Source organism: Macrobrachium rosenbergii, chromosome 30, assembly GCF_040412425.1.
Source record: "Macrobrachium rosenbergii isolate ZJJX-2024 chromosome 30, ASM4041242v1, whole genome shotgun sequence".
Lineage (NCBI taxonomy): Eukaryota > Metazoa > Arthropoda > Malacostraca > Decapoda > Palaemonidae > Macrobrachium > Macrobrachium rosenbergii.
The window spans coordinates 13868501-13882064 of record NC_089770.1 but is presented as its reverse complement, the minus strand read 5'-3'; the positions used below and the strand labels follow the sequence as shown (position 1 = coordinate 13882064).

The window sequence follows — 13564 nt, the reverse complement described above, 5'->3', positions numbered from 1 at the left end:
ATTCTCCTTGTACTCTGGTAATTTACTTACATTTTTGTCTTTTAGCTTATTAATTTGTTAATTGATTTTCTTCCTTTTCCAATAACTGATCCATGCTTTCTGTATTTCCTACTGCCTTCTGTTATCTCATTCAAATGAACGCCATGTTTCTTGGAGGCTTGAATATTCCCTGTGGACTTGTTCCACATGAATAGGGTTCATCTTTTGACGAATGATAATAATAATAATAATAATAATAATAATAATAATAATAATAATAATAATAATAATAAATCTATATATATGGCTATATAAAGTTTCAGGAACAATCATATGCATATGCACACATACATTTACATACATAAACACACAAACACTATATATATATATATATATATATATATATATATATATATATATATATATATATATATTATATATATATACTGTATATATATTATATATATATAATTTATTTATTATATTATGTATATATACATACACATACACATTTATACATGCATACATACATTCATACATTACATGGATAGGGAGATATATAAATTTACCTCCAAGCTTAAGCGTAAGCCCATCATTTCTGAAACTGAAAGAATAAAGAAAAAAGCGTACGTCATCTACACCTTTTCCCTTCATGCATCGCTTCTCCTCCTTCTTCTTCTTCTTCTTCTTCTTCTTCTTCTTCTTCTTCTTCTTCTTCTTCTTCTTCTTCTCATACAAAGGAAGGCAATCGATCATACACAGAGAGATTCGAGACCAATCCCGGGGACTAACCCAATCCCGTCCAATCCTCAATCTCATTATCGCGACTAAGGCTCGCTCACTCCCCAGCGATTACTCTCTCACAAGCGCCCGGTTAACCCCGGCATTTAGGGAGAGCAATTGTACGCGCGTGTGTGTGTGTGTGTGTGTGTGCGTGTGTACTATATATATATGTATGTGTGTGTGTATATGGGAGTGTGTGTGTATATATACTGTATGTATATATATATATATATATATATATATATATATATATATATAAATATATGTGTGTGCATGCATTTAGTAAGAAGTGAAATACTCATTTAACATTCCAACAGTTTTATTTAATTTAAAAATTTAATTTAAAACTTTAACCTTGAACAGAGTTAAAAACACCGTAAATCTTAAAAAGTCCAAGTAATATTCTTCATGAATAAAGTCACTAAACTTGCATACATTTAATGATGAATTCTTACTCTTGATAAAAATGGATAAATAAATGTAAGGTCAAAAAAACAATATTCACTCGCACGCTGACCCCAGTTCTTCATCAATGCTTCGAGTCATTTCATAAAACCAGGTTAGTTAATTGCGTTTCATTTTCGTTATCTCTCTCTCTCTCTCTCTCTCTCTCTCTCTCTCTCTCTCTCTCTCTCTCTTCCCGTTATTGCCGGGAATTACGCGAAGCGTTATACAGCTTTTCAGAGTTACTTAACTATCTCTGCATATGAAATTCATGTGGAATATATTTGCACTGGAGTATTGCAAAGCCAAAGCGTTTATTGAGCAATAGAAGCTATTCAGCGGTTTTCCTAATGTTAATCTCTAGATAGATATCTAGACAGGAAACGTGTACGTCTATTTTGGGTGTGGGTTTGCGCCTTTTAGACAGAGAGACAAAGAGAGAGAGAGAGAGAGAGAGAGAGAGAGAGAGAGAGAGAGAGAGAGAGAGAGAGGAAAAAATTGAGATGTATGATAATATCAGCGGTTTTCCAGACGGCAGTTTCTAGATTAGACAGAAAGAAGGAGAGAGAGAGAGAGAGAGACAGGAAAATTAAGAAATATAAGAGTATCAGCGCTTTTTTCAGACAGCAGTTTCTCGATAGACAGATATACAGGTAGTGTGTACGTCTATTATTTGTAAGTTTACTCCTTTTAGAAAGAGAGAGAGAGACAGAAAATTGAAGTATAAGAATAATAAGAATATTAGCGCTTTTTTTAGACAGCAGTTCCTAGATAGACAGATATATATAGGTAGTGTGTACGTCAGTTGTTTGTGTGTGCGTTTGCTCCATTTTGACAGAGAGACAGGGAAAAATTAAGAACAACAAGAATAACTGTGGAATTCTAGACGGTAGTTTCTAGATAGACAGGTAGTGTGTACGTCTGTTATTTGTGTGTAGGTTTACTCCTTTTAGAGAGAGAGAGAGAGGAAATTAAGAAGTATGAGAATAACAGCTGTTTTGTAGACGATAGTTTTTAGACAGGCTGGTAGACAGTTAGTGTGTTTACTCCTTTTAGACAAAGAGAGAGAGAGAGAGAGAGAGGAAAAAGCTCAACGTACAAAATCCTGTGTTCTACCATTTTATCATCCTCCAATGAGCTGTCGATGTTGAATAAAAGGAGGTTCTCCTATAACTTGATAGGCAATGCAAATATTGAAGCTTCGCTTACGAGACCAGGAACCGCATTAAAGATATTAGGTGCACTACAAGACTCTCAAGGCTATCAATAAACTTTGCAGTAAAAAAGAATAAAAAAAAGGTTCATAAGGGCGATCTGAATTTCTTTTTCGTCCGTTGTCTGAGAGTATTTTTAGAAAAGGATCCATAACAAAAGAGGTGTTGAGAGAGAGAGAGAGAGAGAGCGAGACGATTTCGAAATGTTTACGCTGTACGGCAGACATGAATTTTCATTAGAGAGAAAACACGGCCGGTTTGAGGCGCTTGCAAATAATAAATTTCCCGAGAGGAAATACACGGTGGGATGTATTTGGCAGTCATAGATATTCGTGTAAAGGAAGAAGAAGAAGAAGAAGAAGAAGAAGAAGAAGAAGAAGAAGAAGAAGAAGAAGCGGCAGGAGAAGGAGAAGAAGAAGAAGGAGAAGAACTGAGAAATGGAAAAGGCATTATTTCAGTGGTTTGTAATATTCAGTTTTTATTCATTTTATGATATATATATATATATATATATATATATATATATATATATATATATATATATATATATATATATATATATTATATATATATTTGTATATACAGTATACATGTATATATATTATATATGTGTATATGTATATATATATATATATATATATATATATATATATATATATATATATATATATATATATATATATATATATATATATATATATATATATATATACACATATATCAGTCGTGGCATTAACGAACGAGTAAATAAAACTGTAATCCGTCGATGGATGAACGAGACATTTTTAATGGAGAGAACTGAATGTAATTCGCATGCAGAGGTAATTACATTACTCTTGCAAAGCGATATACAGCGGCTCGCTTAATCCCTAAAGAAAAATTCGTGGATAATGATAATGATGGTGAATATGATAAGTAATGAAGTTTCGTTTTCGAGAGTGGTTGTACGCGTTTGTGAAGGTCAGGGTCAAGGGGTCGAAGGTCGTATGCTCTGTTTTGTTTGACTTGTGTTTTTGTTTGTGTATGTATGTATGTATGATGTATGTGTGTATATATACATATATATATATATATATATATATATATATATATATATATATATATATATATATATATATATCATAGTTTTGGGGTTTTATGTATATATATATATATGTATATACAGTATATATACACGCATATATATATACATATATATATATATATATATATATATATATATATATATATATATATATATATATATAGAGAGAGAGAGAGAGAGAGAGAGAGAGAGAGAGAGAGAGAGTGAGTGAGAAACACAAACGTAAGTTCCCTTTGTAATTTCTTTTTTTAATATCCACGCCAGTTGAGGTGCCTACGCAAAAGGAAATGATTTTTTTAATTTGATAGGTAGTTTACAAAATGTAGGTTCGACACAGCCAGGCTCTGAATTACTGATAAGACTTTGAAGCCATTAATTAACTTTTCTACAAAGAGAGAGAGAGAGAGAGAGAGAAACAAAACGAGGTTGTTTACCGAACGTAAACGTGAGATTGTTTATGTCGTACATAAGCTATAAATTCTCGTTAGGGGAATAGAAGGACACGTGCTGCCATCTGGTATTGACAAATGATATATTTCCCAAAAAGAAATATACGGAGAAAATATTCCGAAGATATAATATATTCAGGTGAAAAAAAAAACAGCACGAGCAGCCATTATCGGCCGTAGAGATTTTGATGTATTAATATTTTGTCGAATTTCTGCTTCGTTTGACTGACGTTTGGTACTAAAATACGAAGATAAAAATAATGATATAAAATAAATCTTCAGGAGATGATGATATTATGTAACCATTGAAGTATTTCATTGTTATGAAATCACTGTGTGTACTATTATAAGTATGTAATTTGTGCTTCGTTTGACTGACGTTTGGTATTAAAATACGGAGATAAAAATAATGATATAATATAAATCTTCAGAAGATGATGATATTATGTAACCATTGAAGTATTTCATTGTTATGAAATCACTGTGTGTACTATTATAAGTATGTAATTATTCTGGTATATGGAAAAGCGATATTCAAGGAATCTGTGATTTCTATGTTATTTGAATTTAGGAGAGAGTATTGTGTTTACACGAGCGAGAAAAAATATCGTCCTGTGTACCGATCCGTGCGAGTGTGTTTACCGTTTGCAGGTAACAGCAGCTTACCTGTGACTTAAACAGAAACCTCTGTTTTGTTCAGTTCTGCCCCGTATAACACACGTTTTTTTCCCGTGTAATCTTGTTTTCCCGTGGAATCTCAGTAATCCTTTTCCCCTCCCCAAAACCAAGGGTGTCTTTGAGAGAAGTGTGACTATAGTCACTGCCGTTTTCATTCTGTCACACTGCAGAACAGTTCCACAGAATCGTGTGCTTTCTAAGCTGCAGAGTGTGTTCATCAACAGTGTCTCGACCGCCGTTATGTTATTTTTCCCTCTAACCCTTAAAACTTGCGAATTATACACCCTTTTCGTTATCCGACATTCTCACGACACGAACGCACCACCTCGAAAATTTTCGTCAATTCTCACGACATGAACGAACCACCTCGAAAATTTTCGTTTATTCTCACGACATGAACAAACCACCTCGAAAATGTTCTTTTCCACTCTCACGACATGAACAAGCCACCTTGAAAATATGCTTACCTATTCTTACGATATGAACAAACCACCTTGAAACTATGCTTACCCATTCTTACGACATGAATGAACCACCTTGAAAATATTCTTTTCCATTCTCGTGACATGAACAAGCCACCTTGAAAATATGCTTACCTATTCTTATGATATGAACAAACCACCTCGAAAATATTCTTGCCCATTCTTACGACATGAACAGACCACCTTGAAACCACCTTGAAACCTTGAAAATACGCTTACCCATTATTCTAATATTCTTCTACAAATGAATGAACCACCCTCTTACGAAAACAAACCACCTCAAAAATATTCTTTTCCATTCTCATGACATGAACAAACCACCTCTAAAATATTCCTTTCCATTCTCACGACATGAACAAACCACCTTTGCAGTATTCTTGTCCATTCTCACAACATGAACAAACTATCCAGAAAATATGCTTACCCATTCTTACGACATGAACAAACGCCTCGAAAACATTCCCATCCATTCTCACGACATGAATGAACCACCTCGAAAATATTCTTTTCGATTCTCATGCCATGAACAAACCATCTCAGAAATACACTCATCCATCCATCACTGGGTTCTTTGTCCCTTCTCCCTGTCAATATCTCTGATCTTTTATTTCTATTTGGACCACCTGCTTTCATCAGCAGATAAGCTAGACAAATTTGAACTGTTTTAGCACCGATTCCTTTAAACCTTCCGAAGGGGACTTCGGTGCCATCCTTGCTTCACCTGTTCAGTGACTCACCTTTCTTCTTAAGGCTAGCATCTGTGTAGTTTAAAACTGCACATCTGTATAGAAAACCTGCATACATTCGTCAACGTTTAGTTTTCTATAAAAGAAAACTATTGAAATGGCTTTGCCTGTCCGTCTTCACTTTTTTTGTCCGCTCTCAGTTCTTAAAAACTACTGAGGCTAGAGGACTACAAATTGGTATGTTGATCATCCACCCTCCAATCATCAAACATACCAAATTGCAGCCCTGTAGTCTCAGTAGTTTCTATTTTATTTAAGGTTAAAGTTAGCCATGACCGGTCGTCTGGCAACGCTATAGGACAGGCCACCACCGGGCCGTGACTGAAAGTTTCATGGGCCACGGCTCATACAGCATTATAGCGAGACCACCGAAAGATAGGTCTATTTCCGGTGGCCTTGATTATACGCTGTACAGAAAACTCGATTGCGCCGAAGAAACTTTGGCGCATTTTTTACTTGCTTTATAGTAATATTCATTACTCAAACTTTCTAACTCTCTTTCAAAGTTCAAACTCTTCCACCAAGCGGTTTTGGTTTCATACAGTGAAATATTAAACAGTAATGGAGGTAATTCGCCTTTCCTGATATCTACTTTCATGCTAAACCAGTCACTCCCTTATTTACAATTTTTTCACATAAGCTTCACTTTATTTTTAAAAAATCCGAGTTTTAACAATCGCCATTGACGTACAAATGTACATACGTATGCACACAGACGTTACCTCTTGCATAATTATACAAATGAGTAATGCTATACATATATACAAACGTATTGTATATTCATATCCTTGTCACTACTGTTATTATATTAGAGCCACATTATACATTCAGATATCCAACGAAACTAGTTTCCCCAAAAACAAAGAAAACATCGACGAGATATATCACAATATTTCCAGTTCCAAATAAAGTTTTTTTTTTCACCGAGAGGAAAAAAAAGTTACTCCTGAGGAGCCAAATAGATCCTTTGAACTCGTGACGACTGAGGAAAGTAGGAAAGAGTAGGACGTTCTTTTGAAGACGTCTTAAAAACCAAAAAAAAAAATAATCTTTTGGTTTAAGAAATTCTGAGAAATTTTTGTGAGAAAAATCGTTTTAAGTCCACGCGTGAACTGACGCACTTAGATGTGTGGAGAATTTAAAACTCATAAAAATATAGAACGGAGAAATGTGTGTGAGCAAAAATTTCAATGAAATTATATTAAATTGGAAAAAAATACATTGAATTTTATTTAAAACAATCATTTGAGAGATGTAGAAATACTTCAAGCTACCTTGGAAATTACAAGAAAAATTCAAACATTTTACTTTGTATCAAAGTTTACTTTTGACAATATTTCAACCTAGAAAACCCTTATGGGAAAACAACGCATTCTGTGATACCAGGTCCTACTTGAAACCAGTTCAGTATATGGATATATAGTTACCGCGAGAGATATTTCATCCAAAACTGAGTTTTTTTTTCTCGGGGATATAAAAAAAAAAAAAAACAACGAATGCTTTTGGTGGGAGAATTCGATATCTCTCTCTCCACAACAACTCCACTCACTCCGGAGTCTTTGATGACGGCCGCAGGCAAAAGAGGCATAGGGAAACGGGTTTAGTTTAGTTTCATTTTTTTTTTTTATAAGAGAGTAAAGTATCACTACAGAAAACTATATATGATTTATAATCAGTGTCTGTAATAGATTTATATATATATATATATATATATATATATATATATATATATATATATATATATATATATATATATATATATATATATATATATATATATATATGTATTTATATCTAAAACATTTTCAGTAACTGATACACAATCACATATATATATACATATATATATATATATATATCTCAAGATATACATTAATACATATATATAAGATAGTATATATATTTATATATATAGTTTTATATATATATATGAGAGAGAAAATGAAACAACTGGGTGTAAATTGATCACTTCTTTCTTGATCCTCACGAAATTAAGGAGAGTAATTGGGCAAATGATCTGAGACCGGTTATGTCTGTATATCTAAAACATTTTCAGTGGAACTGATACATAATATAGATTATAATCATATTATTTATATATATATATATATATATATATATATATATATATATATATATATATATATATATATATATATATATGTTTGTATGTATGTGTATATTTATGTTTTACTCATGTTTTATTGTCTGTGTTTACGATCTAGTATCTCAAGATGCAAACATTCTCTCTCTCTCTCTCTCTCTCTCTCTTCTTCTACATATATATATATATATATATATATATATATATATATATATATATATATATATATATATATATATATATATATATGTTTGTTACATGTAACTAGTATCTCAAGATGCAAAACACTTACATTAATACCGGGTAGTTGTTTTAACAAAGTAAGGAAGAGGGAAACAGTATGTTTTTTTTTTTCAACAAATTAAGCTGGAAAGGAATCGTGGGTAGTGTTTTCTTTAACAAATTAAAGGAGAGAAGAACAGTGGGTAGTTTTTTTTTTACAAATTAATTTAAAGATGAACAGTGGGGAGTTTTTTAACAAATAAAAGAAGAGAAGCGTTGTTGGTAGTTTTTTTAATAAATTAAGAGAGAGAGAGAGAGATAACAGTGTTTTTTTAACTGAGAATGATGGGGAACTTGGTGGGAAAGTAAAGATGATTTTGTGTATTGTGATCTTTCCCTTCCAATTGCGTCTGATTATTGATCACTTCTTCTTGATCCTCACGAAATTAAGCGAGAGTAATTGGGCAAATGATCTTGAGACCGGATATCATGGAGCCAAAGAGGATTATCATCTTAGGTGCACGCGCGTGCCGCAAAGTGCGCGCGCATATAATTCCGTTTTGAGTGGATTTGGGGGACGAAGGCAATGTGTATATATATATATATATATATATATATATATATATATATATATATATATATATATATATATATATATATATATATATATATATATATATATATATATATATATATATATATATATATATATACTGTATATATTATAAAAGAGAATGTTGAGGAGTATGTTTATTATTTAAGGTGTCACAGGATGTTGCAAGTATGAGGCGAAATTTTTATGTTTTCATTTCATTTCACGTTCACCTTTACTTGACCTCGGGGTGACCTATGTTGACCTCATATATCTGTGTATTTATGTAATATACTGTATATATATATGTACATATATATATACACATATATATTATATGTTTTACTCATGTTTTATTGTCTGTGTTCGTTCAAAGAACATTTGGAGAAATCTGTACAAATCCTCTATCGATCTATATGTGTGTGTGTCTGTCTGCCTATTTTTTTTGTGTGTGTATTTTGTGCAAAATGGGACATTCTCTCTCTCTCTCTCTCTCTCTCTCTCTCTCTCTCTCTATATATATATATATATATATATATATATATATATATATATATATGTATATATACGTATATATATGTATATATACGTATATATATATATATATGTATATATATATATATATATATATATATATATATGTATATATATATATATATATATATATATATATATATATATATATATATACATATTACATATATATACATATATATGTGTGTGTGTATATACTGTATATATATGCAAATTTTTATTATATCACCGTGATATTTTACAATGAACATTAAGCCACAAATGTCGCTTAATATCCAGTTCCTCTACCTCCAGAACTCATATATATACAGTATATACCGAAGAGAAATTATAAGTAACAACGAACTGCTTCGGTAGTTATATATATATATATATATATATATATATATATATATATATATATATATATATATATATATATATATATATATATATATATATATATATATATGTATATAATATATATTATATATTATTTCGAGTTAGTAAATTGGTTATTAAAACGACATTTGTAGCTTAATGTTTGTGTACAAAAATCACGGTGATGTGATAAATATTCACATATATATATACATACATATATATATGTATGTATATATATATATATAATATATATATACATATATATATATAATGTCTGGGTGTGTATGCATCGTGTCTGGGCTAAATACGTTCTAGGCAGTGGTAAAACGCCGGCGATTCGCCGTTGATGTAAAAAACCATGAAACTCCCGAAATGGAGCGGGCCATTTTGAGCCAGGAAATATATACGGCGCGTCACTTCTTAAACTGTGGCCATTTGTTAGACTCTTAACAGTGAATTTATGAGAAGCTTAATTTAATAAATGCCACTAAGTCTGGGAGCAGGTTTTGCGAAATTATTACCTCAGTGGGAAATGACTTTGGAAAAGTGCACACGGAGCACGTACGTACATGGCACACTGTACGTAAAGTTTTACAGAGTTGTATAAATGTGGACACAATTGGTCACTGGTTCTCTTACGCTCTTTTCCTGCCGAGAGCGACCAGATTCACTGAACACCTGCGCCAGTATGCAGTAAATGTGCCTCGCTGTCGAACTCCTCGGTTCCGGAGGTCCTTTATTCCTCACACCACTGGACTATGGAACAGCTTCCCTGAGGATGCTGTGCAATTGGAACTTCCAAAGTTCAGTCAGAGATGTTATGCGCTACTGCCCTTAAAGAATTCTCTCTGTATTTTACTTGCATTTTTATATATTTATTTACTGGTTGAATTATTTTCTCATTTCTAATATCTGATCTCTTCTTTTTTGTATTTCGTATTACTTTCTGTAACATCTTTTAAATGAACACTGTATTCTTTGGAAGCTTGCTTTTCACATGCATACATACATACATACATACATACATACATTGTTGTTGAAATTTTACATCTCAAGAGAGTTCATACATACACACACACACACACATGCAATTCATTGATCATTATGATGTGAGAATCATAAGTATTTTTGACAAAAGATTTTGCAAAAAGCTTCAAAGTTTTACATTACGACAATTCCATCAGCAATGAACAATGTATATGCGAGTGTGTTCAGATTTGCCATATTAATGAAAGAGTAACAGGTAGATGAAAATTTTTCTAAAATACGCCCCCCGTGCTGACATCGTCAGCTTTTAACGTAGGAATATTGTTAAAGGACTTTGATTTAATTGCTTTGCAGAATATTGTTCTTTTCTGGTGAAAGAATTTTGTAGAAACTAAATAAAAAGATTGGTTGGTTGCAACAAATTTATATAGGTTCCGAATGGTAAGTTACCAGAAGATTGATCAAGAAAGTATTTTTTTAACATTTGCAGATAGTTACTATTTTGTGTCCTGTAAATTTTATTATATTTTATTTTAACATACTTTTATTTACCATCTTTATTTTCCATGAGTTTATTGATGCACTTTCCTTTCTTATAAAAGCTTCTTTTACCATTTGGGCTCATGAATATTTAGATCCGCCACTTGTGAACGTTTACTTGTTACAATAATAATAATAATAATAATAATAATAATAATAATAATAATAATAATAATGGTTTCCTCTCTCTTACAGTATACGTCGTTCTCGGTCACTACTACGAATTCCTAGGCCTAATGACTATCATGGAAGAGAAAGGCCTCTTCCAGAACGGTGAGTTAATTACGCATACCTTTCATCCAGGTGAAGAAGTTTTCCATTGCTACCAGGTGAAAATACTTCTCTCTCTCTCTCTCTCTCTCTCTCTCTCTTGTGTCTCTCTCTCTCTCTCTCTCTCTTGTATATATATATATATATATATATATATATATATATATATATATATATATATATATATATATATATATATATATACTGTATATATATATATATTTTCTGGAGAACATCAAAACTTCAGAAACATTATTTAGTACTCTCTCTCTCTCTCTCTCTCTTCTCTCTCTCTGGTAGATGCTTTGTCTTGCCTCGGTAACCATGCGACAAGTTTTTTTTTTTTTTCGGCATCAAGTAATCATTTTCATTGTTTTTTGAACTGGAATATTTTCCTGTTTCTCATAATTTACCGTCTTGTCTGAAGGTTAGTTGCTCTCCTAATTACCTTGCCAATTATCTTTCATACCTTTTTTTACATTGTTTTAGTGTGTAAATATTTTTTTTACGCATCTGCTCTAAGTTTAGTTTATTTTTTGTTATTGTGTCAATGGCCTCCTCATTGATAATAATATTTTGTTATTGCAAGTCAAAATTAGTGGCTCTGAAAACATTTCATTAAATTAATGAGTTGCTTATCATATAAATTAAATGAAACTAGAACAAAACCTGTAGAAGATAATAATAATAATAATAATAATAATAATAATAATAATAATAATAATAATAATAATAATAATAATAATAATAATAATAATAATAATAATAATAATAATAATAATAATAATTCTTTTTTTATCTTCCTTTCGTCTCCAGGAGAATACTTCGTAGTGGGCGTGACCTTAAGCCAATACGACAAGAACAAGCCAGATAAATACCTACGGGACCTTCTGAACGAGCACACAAATTCCACAGTCCAGGCCGCCTTCCAGAACTTCCTGGGTGAGTATCGAACTGGAAGGTTCTGGAACATGTAAAACGTGAGTTTAGAATCTCACACGTGTCACTTTGGGAGTTACAAATTGGTCTAATTTTGACCAGGTCGTTTCAGGAGAGCTCCTGTGTGGATGAGGAAAGTGACCAGGTATTTGGTTTGTCAGATGTACGAAACTGGACGACCAGAATGTTTTTTGTCGTTTTTTTATTTGCTCTTCCAAGAGTTTACTGTTTGCGTTGGCAAACTTATTTCACGGCGATCCGATCTTGTCATTTTTAGTGAGGCTGGGACCTTGGAGTCCGAAGGTACTTCTCTACTTAGGTTATGACAAAAGAGAGTTTAAATTAGGTAAGTAATTCTTAGGGAGAAGTTTTATAGGCGCAAGCCACACACGAGAATGGAGTTATTTATGCAATTTGAAGGTTTCATCTCCAACACTATCAAGGAGAAATATTAAACAAAAACTCAACATGCTTTTGGTCCCATAGGGGGTTAGTACCGTCAGTGCACCTTACGTGGTACACTGTAGGCATTACTTAATGATGTTTTGCAGCGTCCCTTCGTCCCCTAGCTGTAACCTCTTTCATTCCTTTTACTGTACCTCCGTTCATATTTTCTTTCTTCCATCTGATTTCCCACCCTCTTAACAATTGTTTCATAGTGCAACTGCGAGGCTTTCCTCCTGTTCCGCCTTTCAAACCTTCTGACAGCTAATTTCCCTCTCAGCGCTCAATGACCTCATAGGTCCCATCGCTTGGCCTTTGGCATAAATTCTATATTGTAACATGTTGTTGGAACAAAACTCTGAACAACGATATACTGTACCGAAGATAAGGACAAAGCTTAGTTTTGGCAACATTATTATTATTATTTTTCAGGAAATGAAACCTGTTCATATGGAACAAGCCCACAGGGGCCATTTTCTTGAAATTCCAGCTTCCAAAGAATATGGTGTTCATTAGGAAGAAGTAAGAGGAAGTAAAGGGAAATACAGAAAGAAGAGATCCCACTCACTTATTAAAAAAAATTTAATTAACAAACAAAATAGATAAAAATGTATTGAAATTCAGGGAGAATAGTATTGTGATAGTAATGCATTGCACCTTCCCTTGAACTTCTGAAGTTCCAACTGCACGACATCCTCTGGGAAGCTGTC

The 13564-nt window shown here is 32.3% G+C and overlaps 1 protein-coding gene across 5 annotated transcripts in view; it reads left to right on the top strand.

The window, feature by feature from the left end:
* The window catches only part of LOC136855058 (guanylate cyclase 32E-like), a 437545-nt gene that overhangs the window by 322704 nt on the left and 101277 nt on the right, over window positions 1–13564 (top strand). For all 5 annotated transcript variants that reach the window (XM_067131826.1, XM_067131825.1, XM_067131828.1 and 2 more), the window contains 2 exons: window positions 11397–11474; window positions 12288–12413. In XM_067131826.1, the coding sequence (XP_066987927.1) occupies window positions 11397–11474; window positions 12288–12413 (204 nt within the window). The remainder of the gene's footprint in view (window positions 1–11396; window positions 11475–12287; window positions 12414–13564) is intronic.